Source organism: Varanus komodoensis, unplaced genomic scaffold, assembly GCF_004798865.1.
Source record: "Varanus komodoensis strain SLA01 unplaced genomic scaffold, ASM479886v1 scaffold11, whole genome shotgun sequence".
NCBI lineage: Eukaryota > Metazoa > Chordata > Lepidosauria > Squamata > Varanidae > Varanus > Varanus komodoensis.
This window is the reverse complement of record NW_025335317.1, coordinates 19,446,891-19,473,347: the sequence shown is the minus strand read 5'-3', so window position 1 is coordinate 19,473,347 and position 26,457 is coordinate 19,446,891. Positions and strand designations below refer to the sequence as shown.

At 45.6% G+C, this 26,457-nt stretch overlaps 1 protein-coding gene across 1 annotated transcript in view; it reads right to left on the bottom strand.

The window, feature by feature from the left end:
* NPFFR1 (neuropeptide FF receptor 1) overlaps positions 1-9,971 on the bottom strand; it is a 29,161-nt gene extending 19,190 nt beyond the window's left edge. The window contains exons 1-2 of the mRNA XM_044420106.1: positions 9,956-9,971; positions 7,228-7,539 (exon numbers count right to left, since the gene is read on the bottom strand). Of these exons, the coding sequence (XP_044276041.1) occupies positions 7,228-7,539; positions 9,956-9,971 (328 nt within the window). The remainder of the gene's footprint in view (positions 1-7,227; positions 7,540-9,955) is intronic.
* Positions 9,972-26,457: the final 16,486 nt, after the last annotated feature.

Sequence of the window (26,457 nt, the reverse complement as noted above, 5' to 3'; positions counted from 1 at the left end):
CACATAGTCAATCACTGTACACACACCCACATACATCAGTTGTGTAACGAAACTTAACGGCTGCCGCCCACAGTAAGCACTCAACGCGCAACCACACAACCAATCACAAGCCGAGCAGCATCCCAAGCCAAGCAGCGCCATCATATCCAGTGCGGACGAAGTACGCCTGCATCGGACTCGACACGCAAGCAGCCCGCATGCACCGTTTTAATGATTTTGCCACCGACCTGCTATGCTCGACAGGGCGATTCAAATCCACGAGGACCAAACATCAAATTTTCAAAAGTTACTTTTAAAACTTGGAAAATCTGTTGAAAAAAGGTGCTGGAACTTCGTTCCTGTGCATTCTATGACAAAAAAGCACTGATTTTGTTTAGGATTTAGAATAATTCTGTAAGCCGTCCAGAGACAACGGTGATGGATGGCCTATAAATTTCATAAATAAATAAATAAGTAAAATTCATAAAGATTTTAGCTCCCTGTGGTTTTTTCTCCATTTACCCCACCCTTTTTCTAGAGATCATAAAACCCAGCTTGACAGTTGGCTTTTACGGTCTCTGTTTGGACTGCTACTGATAGCCCAAGTGGTGCCTTGGAGGGACTGTCAATGACAGAAGGACTATTTTTTTAAAGCTAGCCTTGTGGCATTGTCACGTTGTGGAAACCTGGCTTGCTTCCTACAGGGTGGCTTATTTGGTGGGTACAGGGTGGGTTTGTGGGTAACAACCCATGGCTTGTTCTAGGGCTCCTTGGATCCACCATGGGTTGTCATGACATCTGAACCCGGCTGACTGACCCCAGTGTGCGTCCAGAAAAGCAGGAACTGGATCATTGAGTTCAGCAAACTGGACCCTTGCCAGTTTGCTGAACTCAATCAAGCCACCGCTCATGGCAAGCCACCCCACCAAGCAGCAACTGGTTCGCTCTCCCCGCTGCAGTCATGAGCCCTCTTGTAACCTTTTGTTTCTGCTACAACTCTTTGTTCTATTCTTCCTTCCTCTGCTTTATTTTCTGGAGATGCATTCCAGAGAGTGGCAATGAATAATAGCTTGATCCTACAGCGTTAGGCATGCTGAAGCAGACTGACTTCAAAGGGCTTAGACTAATGATGGTCATTATTATTCTTACCACCAGTCAAGTTGTCCAAGTCGGGCTTCCTGACCCTAGCCAAACCCAAACCTAAACCAATTCCCCTATCAAGTTCCATCCTATTCAACTCCGTTTAATAACCTTAAAATGGCCATCCTTGAACAAAGAGCCTTCAAAGGGAAAATACAACATAAAACAACTGAACTGCAAATCATTAAGAAATTAAGGTTTGCAACCCATGACTTAAATCAGGAGAAAGGTTTCTTAGAGCACTGCACCTATCAGTTAATTTACCGGGATGTCTATGTTATGTTATCCCTAGCTACTATTTTTGTGAATGGCCACTGGTAATGGTGTAATCATCATCTGGCCTGTCTGCATTTCATTTCTTTCTGCCGTCTTTATTTACAATTGTTGAATATAGATGTGTGCGTACGCAAGTGTATGCATTATATATGTAACTCCACTGTAGAGATGAGGCTCACGTCCCTCAGAATGCAGCATCCCCAGTTAGAAAGCCCAGACGCAGAATATGAACTACAGAAGGAAGGATCGGGGCTGGAACATGCCCTTGAAATGTCAAGGTTGATGTGTGAGATTAGTCAAACAGCTACTGTAATCAAGCTGCCTCAGATTCAGGGAGAGACACTGTCCAACAGGGAGAGTCAGAGGAGGAGAGGCGTGAATTCGTTACCCAGTGAGTTTGCACCAATCCAAGTGAGCAGCCCAATTAAGTAAAACCCAGTGTTCCCACCATCTGGCCCACAAACCTCATGGACCTCTCTGGGAACAGAGTCAAGTCTTTTGGGGAAGGAAGGGAAGAGGGGGTTTTCAGTTTCAAATCAGCACTTCAAGAGTCGCTCACGCAAAATGAAGGAAAGATTGCTGCGGATCATTCTACTTGAGAACAGCCTCCTGTGTTACAAAGGAACCCCTGCCTAGCTCATATCAAGGGCGGTATTTAAAGCCTTCTGTTTAGATGCGCCGGAAAGGGGAAGAGAGATGCAAAGGACATCAATGTCGGACTTTGTGCATCTGATGAAATGCACAAAAACTCATGCCATAATTAACATACTGTACAGCAACGTACTGCAACTTCTTCCAAGACTGCTTTTGCTGCAACAGACTAACCCCTGCCACTCCTCTGGAAATATACAATTATATTGGTCTTCGATTTAGTGTGGCTGAATGACAATTTCTGCTGTTTATCCATCCTTCTACTGTTGAGTAGTGAGAGCTGCCAAGGAACAAGAGGTCCAAGAGGAGCAAATTCACACTTGTCAAATCATTATGTAATGCTTTTACAAATGGATAAATATTTTCTGACCATCACACTGCCTGGCTCTTGTTTGCAGCCACACATGGTTGCTCGAAGGCATGGTTTACATCCTGATGCTCTCTATTCTATCCGTAGTTTTGCACAAATGATTGATGCTTCCCACATGTGCCAGTGTGTCCAAATCGTAACTGTGAAGGCCCATGTTTACCGAGGAAAGAGGCAGACAGCCATTAGTCATGTTCTTCCAGTTTCTGTTTTCCCCGCTCCAGCAGTTAGAAGGATGCCAGTACTTGTGGAACATGAATTTCCACCCTCCTGTTTGGACCATTCCTCACCTCAAGCACATCCCCCGCTATCATAGACCACAACAAGACCAGACAACTCAGATTTATATCCCAGATGCTGCCAAGTGCAGCTGTTTTCTCCAATTCCTGGCTGACAGCCCTGTACAAAGAGATACATCCAGGGGAACAGCACATCATGTGTTACCTTGGATGATCAGAGCACATGGCAGATCCGGTTCATACTAGGGTTCTCCATCATGTCATTTGAAGTAAAATATTAAAAGAGCACCACCTGTCCTATACCAATGCAAGCTCCCAGCAGCCTCTGGTCATCAATTTACTTGAACCCATGATTCTAACATCCCATGGGTTCTTCGTTGCTCCTTATCCCTGTTGGTGCACATATTTCACTCCTTCCCTGATGTTACCTTGTGCTCCTCCAACTCTATGCCACTCCTTGACTCTGGTGCCTCTTGCCAGGGAACTGACCCCGTGTACCAGCATCCCTGGAGAGAACGCTGGCTATATATATGCTGTGTGTGTAGCATTAAGAACTTGAGTGTGACAAGTATATACAGTGAAAGTGTGTATGAAGCTCATGGTAATGTTTAACCTGATCCCCCTTCCCTTAGAAGTAGGAGGATGTGCAGCTAAGGTGATGGAACAATAAACAAACAGAAAGCCAGCACAGCATAGCAGGTACAAGAACGAGACACAATATGGGATGTCTTTAGCTTGAAGTCTGAAGTCTTTTACCTAGTGAATATTATCCGAATTCCCTGTATCAGCTTTTCCTAACTAGATTTCCTAACAATCTGGACGTCGGCAGATTTTTTTTGGATGGCGACTCCGATCAGCCTCAGGCAGCATAGCCAACAGTGAGGAATGTGATCACAAAGATCTGGAAGGCACCAGGTTGAGCAGGAGCCCTCTGGCCGGCCTCTTGGATGCTTTCCATGCTCGCTGCAAGCTCTTCCCACTGCGGCACGGCCATCGCATCGCTCACTTAACTTACAGAGTTGTAACGCTTACAACAAGGTGGGCTAAGTGCAAAACACTTGGGCATGCGATGCACATGCTAAGTATTACTAGTGGGAAGCCATGTGGGGTGGGAAAACCCGTTCAGGTTAAACCCAAAGAACGAAAGGAAGAAAAAAATGGAAAGCTGCTAAATGCATCTCTTTACAAAGCCCAGCTATCTTCAAATAATGGCTAAAGCCCAGCTGTTATATGGAGGTCAAAAGCATCTGCCAAATTCATATGTATGGCTAGGGCAATTCACTCAAATGTCAATTATTATCCTCCTATCGCTAGTCATTATTTCTATCACCTGCAAAGCATTGAAAATACCTTCAAAGTGTGCAGAAGTCATTATGTCTCTCCTTTGTACCACACAGCAGGAGGAAAGATAACATCTCAAGCAGGATTCAGCACCGTCACTTTCTCTAAGCAGTACATGGTTTCTAGAAAGCTTCCTATCCTATACCATGTTCTCAGTCTAGCAGATCATTATGTAGGTTCATAAGAACCTTCGCAAGTTAGTCTGCAGAGGGAACAAGGACAACTCAGGAAGAGCCCGGGCAGAGCCAGCCCACTCAGCGGTTGTACAGCAAGAGTGCACAGCATTTATGTTCTTGAGGGCCACAGGCGGAATTGGCTGGGCAACTGAGCGCCGCACAACTGCACACAGCCAGAGGAGATGGGCTGCTTTGGGGTTCTGGGGCAGGGAGGAAAAGAAGCCAAGTCCCCCGCATTCCCTCCGTAATGCCAGCCCACTAGTAGCAGAGGCAAAGTTAAAGCCTCTTTCCCCTTCCCCTTTGAGTCCGTTTGGCAGGAGAGGCTGTGGATATTTTCCCCGAAAGAGAAGGCACAGTCTCTGCTTAATTACTTGGACCTTTTGTTCTGCGGGTGCCAGGTGGTGCGGGGACAAAGCGAGGAGGCACATGAGCTTGGGAGACAGGTAGACAGGATGGCTAGCAGGTGACCCAGGAAGCAGAGGAGAGAACGTTAGTCAAATGAAGAGAGAAACTGGGGGTTCTCTTTCTCCCAGGCAATGGGGAATTCACAGGCCAGAGTCAGAGCCTTTCTAGGGTTGGGTAGACTTCTATAGGTCTTTGTATCATCTCACCTCTATTCAGTCAGGAACTGCTCAGGCCATCTGCACTGAAGGCATCTGCACATAGCAAAGACCAAGCCACCACCATTTTTTCTGGTCCACTGCAAGAGCAGAAGCCACAGTTCATGGCCATCAGAACCCCATTCAGCGGTTACCTGAGGCTCACAGGGGAAGGTCCTCTTACAGAGTCAGATCTGAGCAGGAAGATGGAGATCAGTTGGGTCTATGCAGGTAAGTTTGTGGGGAGGTGGAGGTTCTATGTGGGATCCTTCCTTTGGCTCAGAGGATGACTGCAAGGCCATGTCTTCCGACTGGGGGAGCCCTGAACCCAAACGGCTGTCCTTTCCCTGGAAGAGCAGCCTCATTTTTGTTTCCATCTGAATATTCTCCTGTGTCCTGGAAAAGGGTGGGAGAGCAAGCACAAGAGACATTGTACTGCATCCTGGATGGTGCTGACTGAGGAAGAAACCTTGAAATAGATGGATCCATTTTTACTGTATGAACATACAGATGTATAGAACATATAGATGTTAAAAACCAGAGATAATTTGCAGAATATTTGGACCTGCCTGGTTTGCATTCAAGTGATAGAGATAGCCTTGGCAAGGTACAGACAAGAAACAAAAATCATTAATGAAATAATTATTATTATTAGTGTCAGCCAAACCAGATACTAAGTTACTAGCTGGTAAGAGTCAGTATTGCTGCAATTTCGTATCTGATGCCCTCCTTGTCTTACAAGACCCAGGAGTTGTGCCATCCCCACTTTGTGTATCAATAGTAATGGCCCAGTTCTTTGTCCTGAATTTCCACAACTGGCCCCTATAAATGCAGCACAGACAAACATATTGCTATTATTATCATTGTTGCTATGAGTATTGCTATTATTCATAGTCTGCATTTGTTCCATTCATATCCTGCCTTTTTTCCTCTTGTGGCTTCATTTTATTCTCACAACAGCATCCCTGCGAGGTAGGCTGAGAGTCTGGCCCAAAGTCACCAGTGAGCTTCGGGGCTGAGTGGAGACAAGAACCCCATTCTCCTGCATCCCCATTCCAACTCTAACCATCACACCACACTGGCTCTAACATAGAAAGCTGCTATGCCATGAAATGTTATTAAATTTAGTGAAGTCTCAGACTGGAGACATAATTGGGTGTCTCCATTTACAGGATATGCACCCACATCTTTGATTTCTTTGCACAAATATATTGCATAGCGAGATGTCAAACTCTCCCTGCCCCACCACCACTGCTTGGGAGACAATATTGGTAGAAATCATTCTCAAAGGTTGTGACCCTCTTTTTCAATTTTAAAAATAAAATTGTTCCACATATGGATCAAAAACTACCTTCCCATGCTGTTCCCCAAGAGAGTTCATCTGTGTATAGAGTATTGTCAGGCTTCAGTCACTGAATGTCACGGAAAGTAGGGCCAGCTCAAGGTATTTTCTAGCTGAAGTGGAACAGCAAGTGGCTGTCCTCCAAGATCGGTCAGGTTGTTTTGGTACCCGAAGCAGAAAACTTACAAGCGCCTCTCCACCTCCCCGGCAGCAAAAATGCAGCAAAGTACATTAAATAGCTATTATTTTGATGGCTTTTCAGGTCACCCTTAGCCAACTGCCTAAAGCAGCCACCTCACTCTGTGTAATGGTAGTGTAATTGTATTCTGAAAAACTTCCATACAGTACATTCCATATTTTGTGATAAGGACTAAAATGGTGCCCAAACCAGGAAGGGTCAACATTTATAAATAAGTTTATTCTTGCATTTTGTCTTCACTTCACAGATTTATTATATGAGCCAAAAACCACAATACAATTATAACTTCAAGAAATACCAAGAAGCCAAGGGATAAAAAGTTAAAAGTGGAATATGCAGAAAGTTCAGTATGACACTAGGCTGCTGCTTTCTTCAAGATGCCTGCAAGATATATTCTCTTTCTCTCTCTTTGGTGGTGAATGCAGACATTGATAATGCTGTGGGTAGTTTCCACATCTGGTTCTAACAGCAAGAAAACAGTTTCTGCATTAGAAGCAAAGTCAGCAGCTGCTAAAATATAATTTCTAAATTTCACTCATATGACCCTTCAGTCTTGTTGCTGTGTCTGAAGAGCACTTTCAGTAAGTATTTTTTGAGCAGGGAAAATGTGGTATAATTGTAAAAGTGAAAGAAAATCCCTTTTTAACATCTCTTTTTTTGCATTATTTAATTGTGCCACAGTGCCACCTAGTGGCTACATAGCCAAAAGGCAGGAAAGGAAATGCTCCAGGTAGAGTGCAGATCTAAATCCTGCAATGAAACCACAAGTAGATACAAGCAGATTAACACCTTCATGAATAAAAGCCTCATCATCCCTAAATAGGGGACATTACATTATCCGACTATTTAGCTTTATTACAGGCCCTTCTAAGCGGAAGGGGTTATTTTATGATATTGAATGTTTTTCTTTTCACTCACCTGTAATCAGGTTGTCTACCAGGGTGGTTGGCATGCAGAAGATTCCCACCAAGACATCACTGATGGCCAAGTTGAGGATAAAAACGTTGGTGACAGTTCGCATCTGCCGGTTCTTCAGCACAATGAAGCACACCAGCATGTTGCCGATCATGCACATGAAGAAGATAAAGAGGTAGGCAATGATGAACATGGCGGCCACTGGAGAGGAATGCTGGTAATAGGAGGAGAAGGTGTAGTTCCCTCTGTAGACGTGGCCGTGGCTTTCGTTCTTATGGAAAGGTGGACTGCTGTTCGTTGGGCAGGAAGTGTCACCTGAGGTTGGGGCAGGGAGGAAGAGGCAAAACATAAACTTGCAACTCAACGAAATAGACAGAGACCCCTTGCTGCTGCTGTGTTATGTGCCATCAAGTCATCTCCAACTTACGGTACCTTTATGACTGAGAGGTGTGTCCTAATGTAATGTCCTAGCCAGAACAACTCTGCACAGTTTTTGGAAATTCAAGGCTGTGGTGTGGCTTCCTGAGATGGAGTCAATCCATTGGATAATTGGTCTTCCTCTTCTTCTGTCTTTGACTTTCCCTAGCATGACTGTCTTCTCCAGTGAGTCTTGCCTTCTCATGGAGTGCCCAAAGTATGGCAGTTTCAGTTCTGTCATTTTTTGCTTCCAGGGAAAGTTCTGGATTGACGTGATCCCTGGGATACAACAGTGAAGAAAGGGCAGGAGCATTCCTTGGAGTCCTGTTATCCAGAGGTGCGAAATCTGAGGGCTAATTCTGGCCTGCCGCCGTCCCAGTCCAGCCCGCCAAAGTCTCCCAGAAGGCCATACTGCCTTCCCCTCATCACTGATGCTGTCCCAGCTTTTGGGCTATTGAAATGCCTCTCTTAATTATTGGCAGTAAGAGTAGAAGAGAGGCAATAGAAGAGAGTTGGAGGGTGGACCTGGAAGGAGTCCATCAGCTCCATCCTCCTGCTCAAGGCAGGGCTCCAAGTTAAAGAATCCTTAACGGATGGCATAGCCTGACTAAGCTGGGAAGGCAAAATGAGTAGGGAGCAGACACGGGACAGGACACTCCTGGGTCAAGGAGAAGACAGTACTCTGTCCCTAGTCCCTTTGGACTGTTAATTGGATTTGACTGGTTCCTTATCACAAAGCTACTTTGGGCGCTGTGATCTGGAACAACTGGGAGCCATTTTGTGGACCAACCAGTTTTCCTCCAGCCTTTCCTCCAGATGAGCCGGACTACAACCACTGGGATCTTTTAACAGTAGTCACACTGGCTGGGGCGAGGGCTAGTCAAGAAACACCTGTAGAGCACTAGTTGTGGTACGGTTGGGACAGCTGCATGAAAAGGTTTGGAGGGAAGAGTCAGCCGCAGTGAAGAGGGTGTTTTCCCTCGAAAGTGAAGGTGAACTGCAGCTACGGATCTGTTGTTCAGTGTAGTTCCCACATCAAATTAACAGAAGCTGGGCTGGAAGTAGACTTTGCATCCATCAGTGTCACAGGTGGAAAGTAGACTTCACATCCACCAGTGTCAGGGATTTTGCATCCACCAAAGGACAGCACTTTAATTGCTCCCATAGACATGATTTTGTGCCATTCTATGGGAAACTGTGAAGGACAACACTGTGACAGAAGCAACACATAACCTTGACCATAGCAATTTGGGTTCTTCGTAACTGGGAAGGGAAAAGCTTTGGATGTTATCCCCGCCCCCCACTCATTCAAACACAAGATTCATCTCTTGCATCCTATTGCACAGTCCTGAAAGGGCTATGCCATTTGAATTCTTCAGTCCTGAAGCAGTGATAAAGTACAAATTGCCATGATTTTCTTTCTTGCAACTCCTATGAATGTATAAACAAAGCATTCCAATTAACGAGAATGACTTGGGTTCTTTCGGAACTCTGTGCTGCTTTCCAGGTGCCGAGTAGTGTCCTCCGCTTTCAGCACTGCACAGAGGACTCGTGTAAACAGCAGGTTTTCCCATTCCTGGGTTGGCATCATGCTGCACAGACCAGGAGTGGAAGAAGTTTCTTACACATAAACAAGCAGGCTGTTTTCTCAGTGAAATCTCCCAGCTGTATGGACTGCAAAGGCTAGACTGATTCCCGCCAGATTTGGATTGCACGGGTTGTATCAAATGCTGAAGCAGCAGTTCCTGCCCTTTTCAGAGAGGGAGAAGGCAGAGTTCTGAGCCATCCTGAACCCTTGTAAAAGCATGAGATATTTTTGGTTTTAATTCACCAGAAATTAAAATGTCAAACGATTGCTTCACCATTGTGCCGTTCAGCCTTCTCCAGCATGGTACTCTATAGCTGTTTTAAGCTACAGGTGTTTTAGTAGTCCAAGCATCTGTACAGCACCCCATTTGAGAAGGGTAATTTGGTAGCTCTGATGCAGAGAAGCAACTACAAGACATTTTGGGTGCACTGGTTGCAGAAGGAGTAGAAAATGGATGGATCTTTCTTACTCACCCCCTTTTGTCCTCTCTAGTGGTTCAGAATAAATGCCTGACTTTAGCACACAGGAAAATGCAGCAAAAAGTTATTTCTATTTGCTAGGTAATCTTGTGCCACTACTCAATCCCACAGTCTTTGGATTCATTACATGAGAAAATACCATTTATTTAATATTTTAAATAAATATTTATTATATTTAAAGGACTTTGGATCAGACCCTTACACATCACATTTTTCTTAGAAAGAAATAAGAAACTGGACTCCTTACCTTCTTCATCCTCCATAATTCTGTCAGTTTGCAGCTTCTTCTTCAACTATATGGGGTGGGGGGGGGGGAGAGTTGGTTCAGGAGCAGAGGACCAGAACACTTAATCAGATCTGCTCCTTAATGTTTCCTTTCTCGAGGCTTAGTGTCTTTTTTTACAGAGAGAGGGCGATCCTATTATTTTCAGGGAAGGATGCGATCTCAAATTATAACTGTCCTGAGCACCTGCACACCCTTAGAATCAGTCACCCCACAGTTCTGAGGGCTTGGGATGACTAGTCTGCCTTCCTTCTAGTCTCACTTGCCCCAAAATACCAGAAAGAAAAGATGAAAGCCGACACTCTTTTCTGAGTCATTCAAGAATAGCCTCTTGACAAGCAGCCCAAACAAGCCATACAAAATAGCTGAAGTCCCCCAAGTAGTATTTCAGTCCAACAAATGGGCAAAGACTTGGCGAAGAGTCAGTTTGCCACTGTTCAGTGCTTCCCCGCACTAAGGAAACAAGTACCAGCAAATAAGCTTTTTGGAAAGCCTTCTAACTTGACACCGTCAGCAGCAAATTTCTCTCCACTCGGTTGGGCTTAGAGTGCTTCCAAAAATTGCAGCCCCTTCCTTACAGCAGCTGCAGGGTTTTCAAGCCCACCTGCAGTGGGTGGAGAGTTCAGTTCTGCCTCCAGTCCAGCTGCTGCCTTCAGCAGGCACTGCCAGCAAGCTTCGCTCTGCACCCGAGTCCACTTCCTCAGCCTGGTCTCAGCTCTCAGCCTCTGCTGCTTGGAATCTCTCTCCAGCAACTCACTGAGCTGAGAGGCAAGCCTGGAAGCTGCTCATATGGGGGGGGGGGGATGCATGATGGGCTGTGAGGGAGGGGGCACACCTCCCTCCCCACTACCATGGTTACGACAACACCTGGGCGATGCGCAGGCACACAGCCAGACAAGTCATCACCGCACCTGCAAGAGCTCTTCTCTAGCAAGCCGGCAAAGTGAAGGATGTGGAGGCAGAAAGGTGAACAACAGGCAAAATCCACTCGGCCCCCTTGCTTCCTGTCAGACTTCACTTGCTCTCCGTGTGGACGGCTCATCCATTTCACGTTTCCTAGCCAGGACGGCTGCTTTCCCGAACAATTTGTTCACGCACAGTACATCATGCATGCTTGTCCGAGGAATATTTGCACACCTGGCTTCTCCAAGACCCTTGCTGTGTCACCCTAAGATGACCTAGGGTAGGGAGAGGCAGACTTCCGGCCTGTGGGATCTACTTAGTTCTTATGACTATATTATTACTCTTATACTCATGGTGAAAAAGATGTATTTATTAATAGATGTAGAGAGCAATGCTATGAAGTCTGGGATAGCATCTAGGAACCCTAGACAGTTCAGAAAACCCCTCTGAGGCTGAGGCAAAAGCTCTGACTAGAAAAGAGGAGTCAGATTTCCAGCCCTCCCTCTCCCAAATGCCACAGACAGAAATATAACATTCTTTTGTTTAACTAAGAATTACTCTCTGCAACCAAATGGTGAAATATTCTAGAGGCAGTACTTAGGAGGGCTGGTTCTGTTCCATTGCAAACTCTTCTTTGTGTCGGGTGACGCTCCATGGAGGTGGACCTATTTCTGGGGGGTGGCATTCAGCAACAAGCCCAATTCCTGTAAAGCTCACAGTGAATGCTGCAATGCATTAGGAGCCCCCTGAACATAAGGGCCACCGGCCTCCTGTGACCCTTCCTGTGTTCCTTGCCACTGCAGCTCACCTGCTCCCTCAAAAAGCCTCATCCCTTCTGCCTTGCTGCCCATATCTTTGGAACTCCATCCTGCAACGCAGGCATGAGTCCGTCTTCCCTGTTTCCCTGAAATCCCTGCTCAATATCCCCCTTTGCTGTGAGGTCTGCATAGCAATTCCCTTGTTGCTATGCTCTAACACAGAGACGTTGGCCCTCGGGAATTGAGCATCAGGATGCTCAATTCCATTCCAGAGAGGCTCTTGGGGGCAACTTTCCAGGGAAGGGCAGGGCAGGGCTGGACACAGAGGGGTCAGGGCCACATGCAGAAGGGGTGAGGCCAAAACCCGCAAAAGTTCAAAAACACCAGCATCTGTTAGTGGTTACCACCAGCAACCCAGCTTTAAGAATGGAATTTCAACCTTCTTGAATGAGGGAAATGCTTTGCAAAGGCCAGGAAATGTTTAGTGGTTGGGAAAGGGGGTGGGGCCAGAGGAACCGGGCATGCCCTCCTCTTGTTCTGCCCTGTTGAATTTCCGCTTTTTGGCTCCTTGTGACAGAGACTTGCTTCTTGTACTCCAGAAAGCGCTGTGCACACAGACGGGGCTCATCCCGCTGCCACAGATTTCCACCACCTGCTGCCTGCAGTGGTATAATCCAGGAAGGACTGACCTACATACAATTTCTGAAAGTCTGAATCTGCTCATAATCCTTCTGGGTGAAGCAATACTCCTTAGTTTTTATTCTGATTGATGCCTAGCTGTGCAGGGGGTGGGAGGGTGTTATGTAAGTGTCATGTTTCATAATTGGTCTTATATTTCACCTAGGATTGGTGTTTTCAGTGTGGTGTAGAAAGCAGGGCTAAAGCGATCACACCTGAATTGGGTATTGTCAATCACAGCTCATTGTGCTGTTCAAATTCGGGCCAGATTTCCGCTCTGACTTCCTTTGCACATCAGTGCTCTCCAGACAGAAGGGATAACTAATTTTCACCTTGCATGCTGCTTATACATTGTTCTTGTGAGTATATGAGAGCTGTGTTTCCCACTACCCTGGGACATAAGATACTTTAAATCATTAAAAAAGAGGTTTTCCAATGTTCTGCCTTCAGGGAATCATTTTCATATTAATTTACTTTTTCAGGGGCAGCAGGTGCCCATTCGGATCACCAACTGGAGTGGGGGGATCCTTTTTTGGTTTGAGTGGCCCATTTGAAGTCTCCTCTTGGGGGATGGTTGGGACCCCCAAACCAAGCACTGAAGAGCTGCCTGTGTCTGGGAACTTGAGGCAGATCAGGGGTCTCCTTGACCATCAACTCTAACCCCTTGACATAACAGTTAACCTGCTGTCAGACTAAATGACGGTTTCAGACCATGCAATAACTCACAGTCGAGGGTTGAGTGTGATTGTTGTTGACAGCTGGTTTATCAAATTGTCTGAATCCAGATGCACTAACAAACCATGGCTTCTTAATCAGAAACAATCCATGAAAAGAACCCATGGTTTGTCGATTGTGAATTGTGGTTTGTTCATCATGGTTTGTTACCTTGGCTGGGTTCAGACAACATGCGAACCAATATTGCAACAGGACAACCCACATTCAACCAATCGGTAATTTTAAAGGTCAGGTGGTCATTTTGATAATTCCCATGGTAATGCCTCATGGAAAATCTAAAACTGCAGGCGGTTGAGCTGGTCCTTATCATCAAACCAGTCCTTAGGCCTTATGGCTTTTAATATCCATTCAAGACCAAGCCACTCCATGCTATAGGAATAGCTAACAACAATATATTCTTGCTGGAAAAAATCCATGTGTCCCTCAGCTACTGTGAAAATTTCAGCTATAATCAGAGGAAACAGGAAATTATCAGGGGACAATTTGAAGAAATAGCAATCATTCAATGGCTGCTCTGGAATCCGTTGCCCTTCCAGTCTGTTTAAACAGGGATTAACTGGTGGTCCAGTTAATCCTACTTTAATAGGTTTCTGCCACTACAGACTTCCTACCTTGACAAATTTCTATCAAAGCAATTCCCACTCAGTTGGATAGAACACCGTTCTTTTCCAGCTTGGGGCCCTTCTGGATGTGTTGGCTAACAACTCCCATCATTACCACTCCAAGGATAGCCAGTTGCATCTGGAAGTCACGAGGCTGAGGAAGTCTGGAGCAGAAATTCTAAGAAAAGCATGCAACAAGGGAGTCCATAGTCTCATTGCCCAAATTGGGAAATGAGAAGTCAGACACCGTTTCTCTCATTATGGCTGTAAGTTGTTGTCTCATAGAACAGTTCTCTACCAGCAGGTGGCTCATTGCTACAATTTAGCATGGAAACCCTTCAAGTATTAAGACCTGCAATTTCATAAAAACGTTCTTGAAAAGATGCGACTGCTCAGCAGCTAGTGGTTGCCCTTAAAGGTTCAAGATACCACTCAGATGAAATGCAGTCTTTTATTGAACCATTCAAAAGGTATCATTTTTATCCAGCTTGTATCTCCTAAGATTTGGGTAGAACTAAACCATTATTTCCATACTGGAATCACATTTAACCCTATTTTTCAAATTTTATTTGAAAGATCTGTTACCCAGCTTCCTGTAAAAAGTATAAAAATAAAAAAGGCATAAGCAGTTGTTCAGCTTGAAATTTTAAAAAAACCTGCTGAAAAGAGCCACCCTCAGAATTAAATACCTGCATAGATACTATTTGCATAGCTGGACAGTATGGAAAGATGACAGGCAGAATATAGATGGTGCTGGAGGAGAGTTTTGTGAATATCCTGGGCTGACATAAAGATGAACAAGTGGGTACTGGATCAAATCAAGCTAGAAACTGAGGCGGTCATGCTTTGGGCACATCACAGGAAGACAAGACTCACTGGAGAAGACCATTTGCAGTCTGAAATTCATCAACGGTGGGAAAAAAGGCAAGAAAGGTGAAAGAAGTAGGTCAACAAGGGAAGACCTACAAGGTTCTTTCTACTTTGTGAGTTTAAGCTTGCATTCTTGGTGTCCCAGCCCAGACCTCTGGTTTTCCCCAAACATTCCTGCCCCTTTCCATTATCCCTACCTCTTTTTACTCCATGGCAGAAAATGTGATGAATTCCAGGCTTTTGCATCTTTCATCACAATTATTCCTCTAAACGGCTAAAATGCTTCCCCTTGAATGTCCTTAATGGCAGTAAAAGCGTTAAGCTGACATTTTTGCATTCCATTTTAATTGCTTTAATGCATTTAATGCCCTGTGATTTGATAGGGAAAGCAGTATATACATAGTTGGATAAATGCTTTGGCATTTTTGCCCCCACTGCATTAAGTGGGATGTGGCCTCTAAGAGGGTCTCTGAAACCAAATTTGTCCCCCAGGCTCAAAGTGGTTCAACATTCCTTTCTAGGGCCTCAGAATGAGGAGTTCGTGTTAAAGTCCTCTCAGAAAAATGAGCTTGAGAAGGAGACCTGCTGCCCAGTGATCCACAAGTCTGCAAAAAAGAGGGTCTGGATGAAAATAGCTTTAATCGCTGATGAGCTGCTAACCTGTCACCCTGGCAACACTTTAAAATGTGCTGTTCATAACCTACAGTGAAAATCTCTCTCTTGTGGGGAAATAAGGTATATTTCCAGACTTCGTACCATGTTTCCTGGCATTGCTGTGGATGCCTTAATTCACCAGCTCTTTGCTACAAAATGGCACCTTCATCTTTCTTTAAGAAAATAGTGTTTTCTTGGTTCTCTTTGCAACAGCTCTCTGATAACAGTGTGCCATGCTGTCTGTTGGACGAGAATACTGTTCGCATTAGATGTTGGTCTGGTGCTTATCTGAATGTTACCTTTGTGTTGCAAAATGAGAAGAGCTATTTGTAAAAAAGCAAAGCAAAACAAAACCAGTCAAACTGATACAGAGGGGAAACAGAAGGAAGGAAAATAGTTCAATATTTTTATGGATGCACAATTCTGTTCACCTTGTGCTCCAGACCCAATCTTTTATCACACTGGTCATTTACATAAAGATAAGAAACAAAGTGGGAAGTAATAAGACCATCTTATATTTGCTGCAAGTTAAATATGTTTTATGACCTCTCACTGCAAATTTTGGTCATGCTGAAGCTGAGAACATCTAAATGCATTTTAGATAGTTGAGACTATTGACTATGCAAAAGGCAATTGTAGATTTGACTGGCTTAAGTATATTTTGGACAGCTCCAGCTGGTGTTCTGTACACCTTGAGGGCCCCCTTTCCAGGGAAGATTAGTAAAAATAAGAACATCATTTTCAAGAGGAATAACATTAAGGTAATATTGAGCATTGTATATTTGGATGTTCAAGACATATTTTTTCTGAGTTTGTACTGGATCACACAATATTTGGGACTTTCAAGTATATGATACAGTGTTTACTAACCTGGTACCTTTCAGATGTTTTGGACTTCAGCTCCCATCAACCCCAGCCAACATGGCCAATGGTCAGGGCTCTTGGGAATTGTGGAACAGACCTCTGAGGGCGACAGGATGGGGAAGGTTGCTGTTATGCCTATAGGCTGGCTTCCCTCATCACAGTAAGCAACCTGTGTGGTCACCACAGTTTGTGGCTTTTTACCTCGATGTGCCTGACAGACTATCAGGCTGCGGGTGGCATCTCTCCTCTCTCTTGCCATCCCCCTTCCTTCTCCATCCCCTCGGCAGTAGCCCAGAAGCCAGACCGTGGCTCCTCTCTTTGACAGCCTCCATCCTGAGGGTGGCTCATGTTGATGGTGAGCCAGCCGGTGAGATCTGCGCAAGCCTTCCAAATGGGTAGCTGGTCTCTCCCAGTGACTCATCACAGGATCGGGACGGGACAAAGAAACAGCTCTCCCTCCCCTCCCGAGTGCCCTCCTGGGTACGGACAGCAACCTTGAAGGAGCTCCTGCCCCACTTTGGTCCTCCTGCCCTCCTGTCGCCTCTTCTGCAGCATCTTCTCCTTCAGAATCTGATAACGCAGGCCCTCGGAAAGGCCGCGAAAAGGGAGTCCCCGGCTCACGCACGACACTCCTGTTGATCCGCCTTCAGGCCATAAGGGGAGAAACCAGCAGAGGGGTGCTGTGGAAAAGGCACAGCACCACTCAGCTGATTCCGCCACTGCTTCCCTGCTTGCCTTTCGGGTCTAGATGTGTGTAGGGACATTCTCGCAGAGGAGCAGTTGCTCCGTGGTAGGCTTACACCCTTCCCAGCGTCTATTAAACTTTAAACATGGGGGCAGGGCAGCTCACAGTCATGACAGGGACCCGCAGAAAGTAAATAAGGTGCAGCACTGTGAAGCAAATCTCCCTTCAGCCCTGACCTGGAGCCCACCGGGCACAGTGGAGCAAAGGGTCACTCAGTAGCCACTGCCTCACGGAGGGCTCCTGGAAATGTTTGCATCTGGGACTTGGTTGATGCCTTTTATACTCTGAGATTCAGGTCACCTCTCTCAGGTACTGCTGCGGCTCGAGAAGCAGAAGCTGTGGTTAGGACATCTAGGGCCACAGCGGAAGCACCTGTTTGATTAGCAGGTGCTGACATCATCTGCCCCTCAGAATTTCCTGTTCCCTCTGAGCTCACCGCAGCCCATTGAGCAGGTTGCGCAGGGGCTGATGGAAAGAATGACTATGATATGGAAGCTACCAGAACTGTTGTTATGGACCAGCTCAAGCTGCCTACTATTTTGGACTCTCCCTGGGAGCGTGGAACTGTTGAGATGACCCCTGCCCTTCAGAATTTGCCACTGAGTGGAGTTCCTCACATGGCAGGTCTCTGGCTGGCAGAGCAGCCCCCCTCCAAGCCAGGCGCTGGGGCTGACAGGCTGGCACGGCAGTGCGGCTTCTGCAAGGTGTGGGGCCTGCTCATTTGGGGGAAGCCAGCCTCAAGTGTCTCTGATCCAGCGCTGGGGACTCAAGTGGAATGACTTGCTCCCACATTTGACTCAAGTCGTGTCAGTGACTTGTCTTGGAGTCAACTTGGGAGCGCTGAGGGAGTGACTGGACATTTTTGCATTGTTTACCACTGAGTCACAGTCCACAATTTTTTTTAAGGACAGAGAGGACTTACTGTGCAGCAGGATATCCAGGCACGAAAACAGCAGAGGTGGGGCAGGATTGAAGAATGGGGCTGCAGGAGGGGAAGGGCAAGGCCTAAGCTCTTGATTTTGGCATGAGGGAGGCCGGGGAGGGAGGGGAAAGGGGGCAGGGGCAGAGGGGTGCGCTATAGAGGGAAGGCTTCAGCCACTTTTGGTGCACTATCCTCTCCTTGGCAGGAATCGCAATGGTGCTTCTCCTGCTTGCTGGCCTGCTCTGTTTCCACATGCTTCCAGGGAGGAACCAACAAAAACGACTTAAGGCACAGGTGGTGGGAGTGATGAAGGTGATAATTTGGGGTGCTAATCCATAAAGGTGAGATAGAAAGAGCTGAAGACTGGCTTGGAATGAGGTTTCGTTGCTAAACTGATGATTTGCCGGTTCCACGCATGAAGAAGACTTTCCTTCTGCCTGTTATTGAAGGTGCTGACCAGAAGGAAATGGATGCATTTGAAACGTGGTGCTTGAGGAGAGCTTTATGAATACCCTGCACCTCGCAGAAATTTGAACAAGTGGATCCTAGATCAAATCAAGCCAGAGCTTTCCCTGCAAGCAAACATGACAGAACAAGAAAGGAGGATATCATCAACTAGCGCTCAGTCCATTTGGTGCCCATAACCCACCATCCTTGGAGGATCACGGGACTCCTATGCAAGGCAAAAGTAATGCAGCAGTGAAGGTAACCTTCATGCTGCTTCTGCCCCGCACAGCGTGCAGATGGCTAATTTGGGTTGTCTTTCTCTCATGCCTCAGAGCAAAAAAGGAGGAGACTGGGGCACTAACAGGATACTTTTATCACAGAAGCATGCATCTCTTCATCTCCCAGCCCCCTAAACCTTATCTCCAAGACCCCAGGGATGCAAACGATGTGGTCCTTTCCACACTGAGGAGGACACTCCACGCTTGGAGAGTAAGCCAAGAGGAGTGCTTTTCTGACCTTCCAGCTGGACCTCTGAAGAACCCCATGGCTAGCTAGACGATGTCTAGCAGCCGGAGGATTGTGCTGCCTGTCATCTTGCTGTTCATTCTGACAGACTGTCTGGTGTGGGTAATCATTATTGTGGTCCAAATGGTATCAGACACACAGTTGTAAAATCAGGAGCTGTAAATTCCTAAAAACTGCTTTGGCAAACCTTGAGATTTGAACCTGACTGAGATAGAAGGTGTTACCCCAACAGGTAACTGGCACTTCCGTACAGTCCCTGCATTGTATCCTATCACAATGAATGCTATGGGGCCAGCCATGCTGTTTGGACACAGTGACGACGACACCTACTCTGATCCTGAGAAGTTTCACGTGTATTTTGTTGTCACGTGTTTTTTGCTCTTGCAGCTAAAAAGATAAGAGCTGGGGAGGCTTTGAAGGGGACACTGTCCTGAATCACACCTGGTCCATCTTTTAGTCTTACGTTTCAATATGTTTGATTTATGGTTTTACTTGTTAATTCAATGTTTTACTTTGTTTATTTGTAACGAGCTATGGCTAAATCCAATAAACTGACTGACTGACTGACTGACTGACTGACTGACTGACTGACTGACTGACTGACACAATGAAAAAGCTCCCTTGGGCAAAGGGTCTGGGGTGTCCAGGAAGGACAGCAAATTAGAAGCTATTTAATTCATTGCTATTGTATCTTTATGCCAGGGGAGGAGGGAAACACCTATGGATTGTTCTGCCTCAGGTACCAAAATAACGGAACAGCTGAGGTGAGGCAGCAAGTTGTCTTCAGCCAACTCTGTTGTAGATAATGCATTAAAAGGAGGTCATAGATCACAAGCCGAATGTGGCTGAAAAATGCCACTGCCTTGCTTGCAACCTTTCCACATCACATTAGCCTTTTAAAAGAGTTCCCGAACAAGAATAAATTATTCTTGTTCCCTCTGCTTCCTCAACAGTACAATATAGCTATTTACTTTGCTATTATCCTTTAGAATCGAGCATATAATGTTGTACTGAGGATGAATCAGACTCACTTTTGCCAGACACAGAGGTCGAATTCTGGGCCAAATTCTCACATGCAGCAGACCTGTGTCTGAATTGTCTCACTTCATAGTGCAGATGAATGATGGATGAATTCCCCCCAATGGGGGCATGTCAGCGAAACTCTTTCATTGAGGTTATTTGCAGGGATCCCTTCAGGATAAGGAACCTCCCCCAGACTGTCTACGTCTCTGTGTGCAGGGAATGTGTCTGTACCAAGAGGAGAAATCACAGTGTGAGTCCTCATTCAGCTTAATCCTACAAAAAGGATTTCTCTTATCTGAACATTTTTCGCATGCATCCTGGATGCCTTCCCACAATTTTCTGAAGCTCTGTGGCTGAATGAGACATGACTATGTGATGCAACTCACAGAACTCCTGGTATTTTGAGACTACTGCAGCTAGAACAGATTTGTATAAGAAGAGCAATATATTTTTCTTAGGGAAAAGTTTGATAGGTAGATATTAGATGAAGTTCAGGGTCTGGTTACAATATTTTAAGGTGAGGAAATACCAGATTTTGTTGTATAAGAACTCTCAACTTGGCCTGACTTCACATTTAACAATAAGATCAATCACACCAATAAAGGATCACAATTGTTTTCCACAATAGGAGCAGTTTCATTGAGAACCTTTATGTGTTTGGTACCTTGTTGCTGTGGGAGGAATCACTCTCAATTTCCTCAATTGAGAGGAATCACTCTCAATTTCTTCTGACGGGGGACATGATATCCCTGTATAAGTACCTCAAAGGCTGTCCCAAAGAGGAAGGTCAAGATCTCTTCTTGCTGATGCCAGAGTGTAGGACACGAAATAATCAATTCAAGTTGCAACTACCCAGATTCAGGCTGGACATCAGGAAAAGCTTCCTCACTGCCAAAGTGATACGACAGTGGAACCAGCTGCCTGGAGAGGTGGTGGGCTCTCCCACACTAGAGACATTCAGGAAGAAACTGGACAGCCACCTGAGTGGGATGGTGTAACGTGGTGTCCTGCAACAGCAGGGGGTTGGACCCGATGGCCTTCATGGCCCCTTCCAGCTCTACTATATCATTCTATGGATCCAGCAACAATAGGAAAATCCCTTTAAGGCATATTGCAAACGCCCTAGCAATTTTTTCACACCACCATCACCCTCACCCTCACCACCACCTTGCACATCTATCCGAACTTTTTTCTGCTTGTGGCTCACACAGCTCCATTTTATCCTCACAACAACCCCAAGAGTTTGTGACTGGCACACGGTCACCCAATGAGCCTCACAGCCAAGCAGGGACTAGAACCTGGATCTCCTGGGTCCCCAGTCCATGCTAACCACCGCACCACACTTCTCTTTCGTTTACCAAAGAAATTTCCTGCAGATAGAGCAGGATCTTTGCCTGGTTTAGAAGAAACTGAGTTGGGTGCCTCATATGTTGCTCCTGGTAGGAATAACAGATTATTATTTCTCGTTTGTGATCTGTGTCGAGCAGGGTATGAATTTCCTATCAGAGATTTTAGACCATTCAGTAGCAGACCCATGTGGGCCTAGAGCTGTACCATCTTTTCTTGATTTAATTGCCAATTCAGTTTTAGACAGTCAATGGAACTTCATTTTGCTGCTGATCTAAAGCTCCATTTTGTCCCAAAAGACTGAGATCCCCTCCTTTGGCAGAGCATTGTTCACAGAATAAAGCGCAAGGCAGAATTACTTAAATTGATCATGAGTCATTTTCTGAGAAAATGAAACTTGTCCCAGAGTGTCATTAATTGACACAATATAATCACATAGTAGGTATCTGCTTTAACTGTTGAAGCCTAAAAGCCAATAATTACCAGACTTGGGCTGGGAAATTCCCAATACTTCTGTTTGACGAAGGTCGTGCAAATTCAGACTATGGGAGAAGCTATTTGTTGCCTTTATGTCTGCATGCGTTCTAATTCTCAGGGGTAGGGAAGGCTGAAGGATGTTTGAGTATTCTACCCAAGGGTCATATTTACTCAGCTTTTCATTTTGTTGCTTTCTTCTTCTGCTTTATACTGCTGCCCTTCTCTCACAGGAGGCATAAGTATGTCCGAAAGAAGAGAGTAGGAATGTCCTGAAATACCAAAAAACTGGATCTCTTGATCTTGACAGATTTCAAAGATCTGCAGCCCCATTTTTTTCAGACTTCCTCTGAGATGGACCACAATTTAGGCATGTTTGTAACTCCGCTAGTGAAAGTTGTACAAGTAAATGCCCCCAAACTACATGGCTCTCCCCTGATTTGTGTAGAATCAACCAATTTGCATATTACAATTTTCAGAAATTGCCTCTAGTGTGATTCTGCAATGATTGCACTAGAGACAGAAGTCCATGAGTCACTCAACTTGAACTACAGCAAAGAGGCTTGAGCACAAGTGTTACAGATAGGGGTAAGCTTCAGGTTTGGTTATGCTGGGAAAGCATTGATCCTTCGTGTCTCCAGGGGCCTGAAAATAGCCCAGTTTAGGCGGAAAGAGTGAGTTGTCAACAAGAACCCTCTATGCACTACCTTTGTGCATGTTGTCTGAATGTATAGGAATGGTACCTGGGTTTTAGGGTTGGAGTAGAGTAAGGCTTAGGCAAATCTGGATCCCTGTGCATAACCAGAGGCCTGGAAGTAGATTTTATGTGGGTTTCTAACTATCTAGAGCTTATACTTGTATGCTAATTTTGGTATTAAACTTCAGGATTAGGTTTATGGTTAGAACACTTGGATTTCTGTATATGTCCAGGGGTCTGCAACTAACTTCAGTTGGACAGAAATTACCACGATTGTCTCTGGGGAAGGGGGAGAGATACTGGTAAGAAGAACCTTGAGCTGTTCATGTTAAACTGGAAAACACTGGTAACATTCATTAATGTTAAATGCTGGACTCCAAGCTATACCTCTTTAAGATTTCTGGGTAGGAGTATAGCAACTCCTCACCCCAAATGAGGCACGGCACAATGGGCCTGACCTACTTTAGTGACTTATTTTTGCTGACCCTTGGGGACAACATGGGCCAGCCACCTCTTAAACCTACGGAATACTTGTTCACATTTCATGTCCAATTTTTTTGCATTGTTAAAGTTAAACATTAAAGCTGAAGCATTTCATCACCACTGAGTAAATATAAATGCATAAAGAGAATTTCCTTTTCAATAGGGAAGATGAAAAAAGAAGTAAGTGCCTATGTATGAATACGCAGGTGTATATTAGAAGGAGAAACAAGTTTCAGGCTATAATCCTACACATATTTGCCTGGGAGTAATTCACACTGAACTCAATGGTGCTTACTTCTGGGTAGATATATAGAAGGTTGCAATGCATACTCTCTTATTCTAATATGAAAGGACAAAGACCAGGTATGAAAGTTAAAGAATAAGATTTGTAATCCCACTGTAGTTATTGATCAGTTGATTGCATTTCTGTATTGCCTTTTTGAGATCCACCAAGAAGGCTGAGAAAAAGCAATAGGCAATTGGAAGTTTACTGAGCAGTAATGATACTCCTTATAATTTTGTTAGATGTACATTTCACCTGGAACATCTGGGAGGAAGGACAGACTAAAATGTGGATGAGATCAACGTTGCATCCCCTGTGCAATCTTATAGACCAAGGGTATGGGACATTTATTCCACTGAGGGCTCCATTCCTTGTGGGGGGATCTGTGGGGGACTGTTGAAGTCCCTGCTAGCCAGGTGACTTACAGACCCACTAGACTAGCGCCAATGAGGTTCAGTTTTCTTTATTCAACTGAGCAAAGCAACCGGGTGTCCGCTCCCTACCCGCAGGCAGGAAGCGACACACGCACATTCCACCAACTCTTCCTTCTTATACCTTTTGCCTTAATCTCGCCCCCATTGTTCCCTCACCCAATCCCCTCTCAGGGTCTGCCTGACCCTTGCATATCTGACTGCGTGCTGATGTTTATCTACGTCCAATCCCCTTACAGGGAAGCGTGATGACTATGTGCCAGACCTTGCGTAGTGGGTCTTCTTCACACTACCTCTTTGTCTTACTTTATCAACGTTCTTTTGCCTTCCCTTTTTCCTCTCCAAGCAGTTTTACAGAGAGCAAATGGCGTTTGTTAGCCTAACCAAGCTCCTATGCAAGCGGCTTTTTACAAAAGCAAATAGCGTCAGTGAAGCTAATCAGGCTCCTTCAGGACCATGTGCTGGCAGTGGGTGGACCAAGAGCCAGTGGTACGGAGGGCAGGGCCTGGCAGGGGGTGGGGCTAGAGGACCCAGTAGGCACCTGTCCCTTTGTGCATGTGTGTGTGTGTGTGTGTGTGTGTGTGCGTGCACTTGTAGCAAACTCATTCCTGAACAGTGAATTCTTAAGGCAGGGAAAATGGCCCCACCCATGCACAAGCAGGAGATACCAGTAGGATTGTGAAGCCAAGCTCTATGAAAATGCAAACCCAGTTTTGAATTGAAATATCTTAAGAAACCGAGGAAAAGCAAAATAGTCCAATAAATACTGAGTATGCCCAATGGGGAAGTGATGCTGATTAAGGGCAGAAACGGAAAACTGGAAATAACAATGGCATGGAATACTCTGGGAAGAGTTTGTGGCTGGCTGGCTGGAATTCAGACCAATGTAAAAAGGGGTTGTTGTTGTTGTTGTTAGTCGTGAAGTCGTGTCCGACCCATCACGACCTCATGGACAACATTCCTCCAGGCCTTCCTGTCCTCCACCATCTCCCGGAGTCCACCCAAGCCCACACCAACTGCTTCAGTAAAAAAAGAGGGGGTGTTAATGAGAGAGATTTTGCCATCAACCTTCCCCTTAGTTCAAACAATATGTCTCCCAAATCTGTATAAAAGAAAATAAACATCTCCTAAGAAAGAGGCAAGAAAATCAGATTGCAGTTTCCAACCTAGCAGAGACAGAATCTCACAATCTCTGTGTAATGCCAGCATGGTAGGACAGATAGGCCCTAGCCACGCACGAAGAATCGGTGTGTGTACGTTTGCTGGGGACAGGCCTCCAATTAAAGAAGCAAAGGACGTGTAAGGTAACATTCCAAGCTCCTAGAAATGTAAACATACTGTGTTCACACAACAAGACAAGCAACCCTGCGGTTTTATGCCATGATCTACCCAGCAGGTGATGAAGCAGTTTTGCCTTTACAAGGGCTTCCCTCCCTCCCTCCCCACTGAGTCCTCCTGCTGGTGGCAAGAGTCCCTTCAGCCACTGAAATGCAATCCCAAGGTGCATCGCTCTGATCCTAAGCTGCCTGCCTCCTCTTCCTTGGTCCACACAAAGCAACTCCTGTGGTCTCTAGGAATGGCGAGAATGAATACCAGGACCCGCGGGGAAGACTGAATCACCTTGAAACCCTGCATTTTTATTGGTGAGATCACCCAGGCCCCCTGCAGTGACTTATGACAGCATGCTGCCAGATAGTGGCCTCCACTGCCAACTACAAGCTTTCAGAACATACACAGAGTGTTTTATGGATTCTGAGTCACATGGGCCCAACAGCTGGGTAGTTGATGACAAAATAAGGGGAACACAGTCAGAAGAAGGTGTGAGGTCTGCAGAGGGGGCTCAATACAATGACATTTGATTGCAGGAGATTAACATGAGGTGCAGGGATTATTGTGGGTCTTGGCATGCAAATGAGGGTGATTGCAATGCTGTTAACCTGGGTGCTTGATCAGCCCTTACTGATCAGCAGAAACAATAGCCCTAGCAGCTTCTTGGGGAAGCCATCAGGTCCCACTTCTTAAAGTAACTGCAAATGCTACACAGTAACCTGGCTTGGAATTCTGGTGCTTTCTGAGAAAGAGGGGCAGGCCTTTTTATAACACAAAGGCACATAAACAACCCTTTTCTGCCTTATCTGAATTTTCCCAGCACTGCTCTTTCCTCGTATAGCTGCATACCAGGACTGTGGAAACATAAGAGTCAGGTTCCAGGGCCAGGGTGTGGGTGGCAGACGACAAGGCAGAAGCACCAGGAGCCGGGCAACTGAACTTGAAGTGAGTCCAAAGTCCAAAAGCAAGGCTTCATAGCAAGTTCGGGTTGTAGGCACAATGCAGGCTAGGATAGAAGTTAAGTGCTTGGGGTGGACACTAATATCCACAAGCACCACTGGGCTGGGCAGCTTGAATCCCTCTTCCGGGACTCAGTTCAGACAGGGAGACTATTGGGCAGCACTGTGGGCAGGAGCCTGCTCTTCAAAGTGAGATGGCTGCTGAGCATGGCATCTAGAAAAGGGGGTTGGGAACCGTGGTAGGCAGCTGGGACCTTGCCTCCCACCCCACAGCTTTAGGCTTCAGCTGGACCAGGAAACCTGGAGGTCACACTGAAAGAGGTTAGGCTTCCACTGCATCTGAGCCCGTTTCTGTAATACATGCTATGCCACAAAAGGCCCACATAGGCATGTTTGGTTGTCCAGTTGGGTTTGCAGTAGGAGAGCCAGGTAGGAAGAACGCTTGCGTTATAATTTCGACAGTGTTTTGAAGGCCAGACAGTGTTATCTGTAATCACTAGCAATAAAACAGTCCAGAAAAATGATAGGAATAATTCTGATGAAGGCTGAAACTTTAGCAAACCTCCTACCCCCATATTAACTTATCAATCCCACTGCTCTTGAGCAAATGCTTTAAGGTCTCTGGCTATCTTGAATGGAAGATGTGCATTATTAGAAAAAGTGACCTTGGTACTATTGAGAATCTTCTTCAGATGCCTCATCAGTGTGCAGGATAAAAACTTAATCCCTCTCACCAG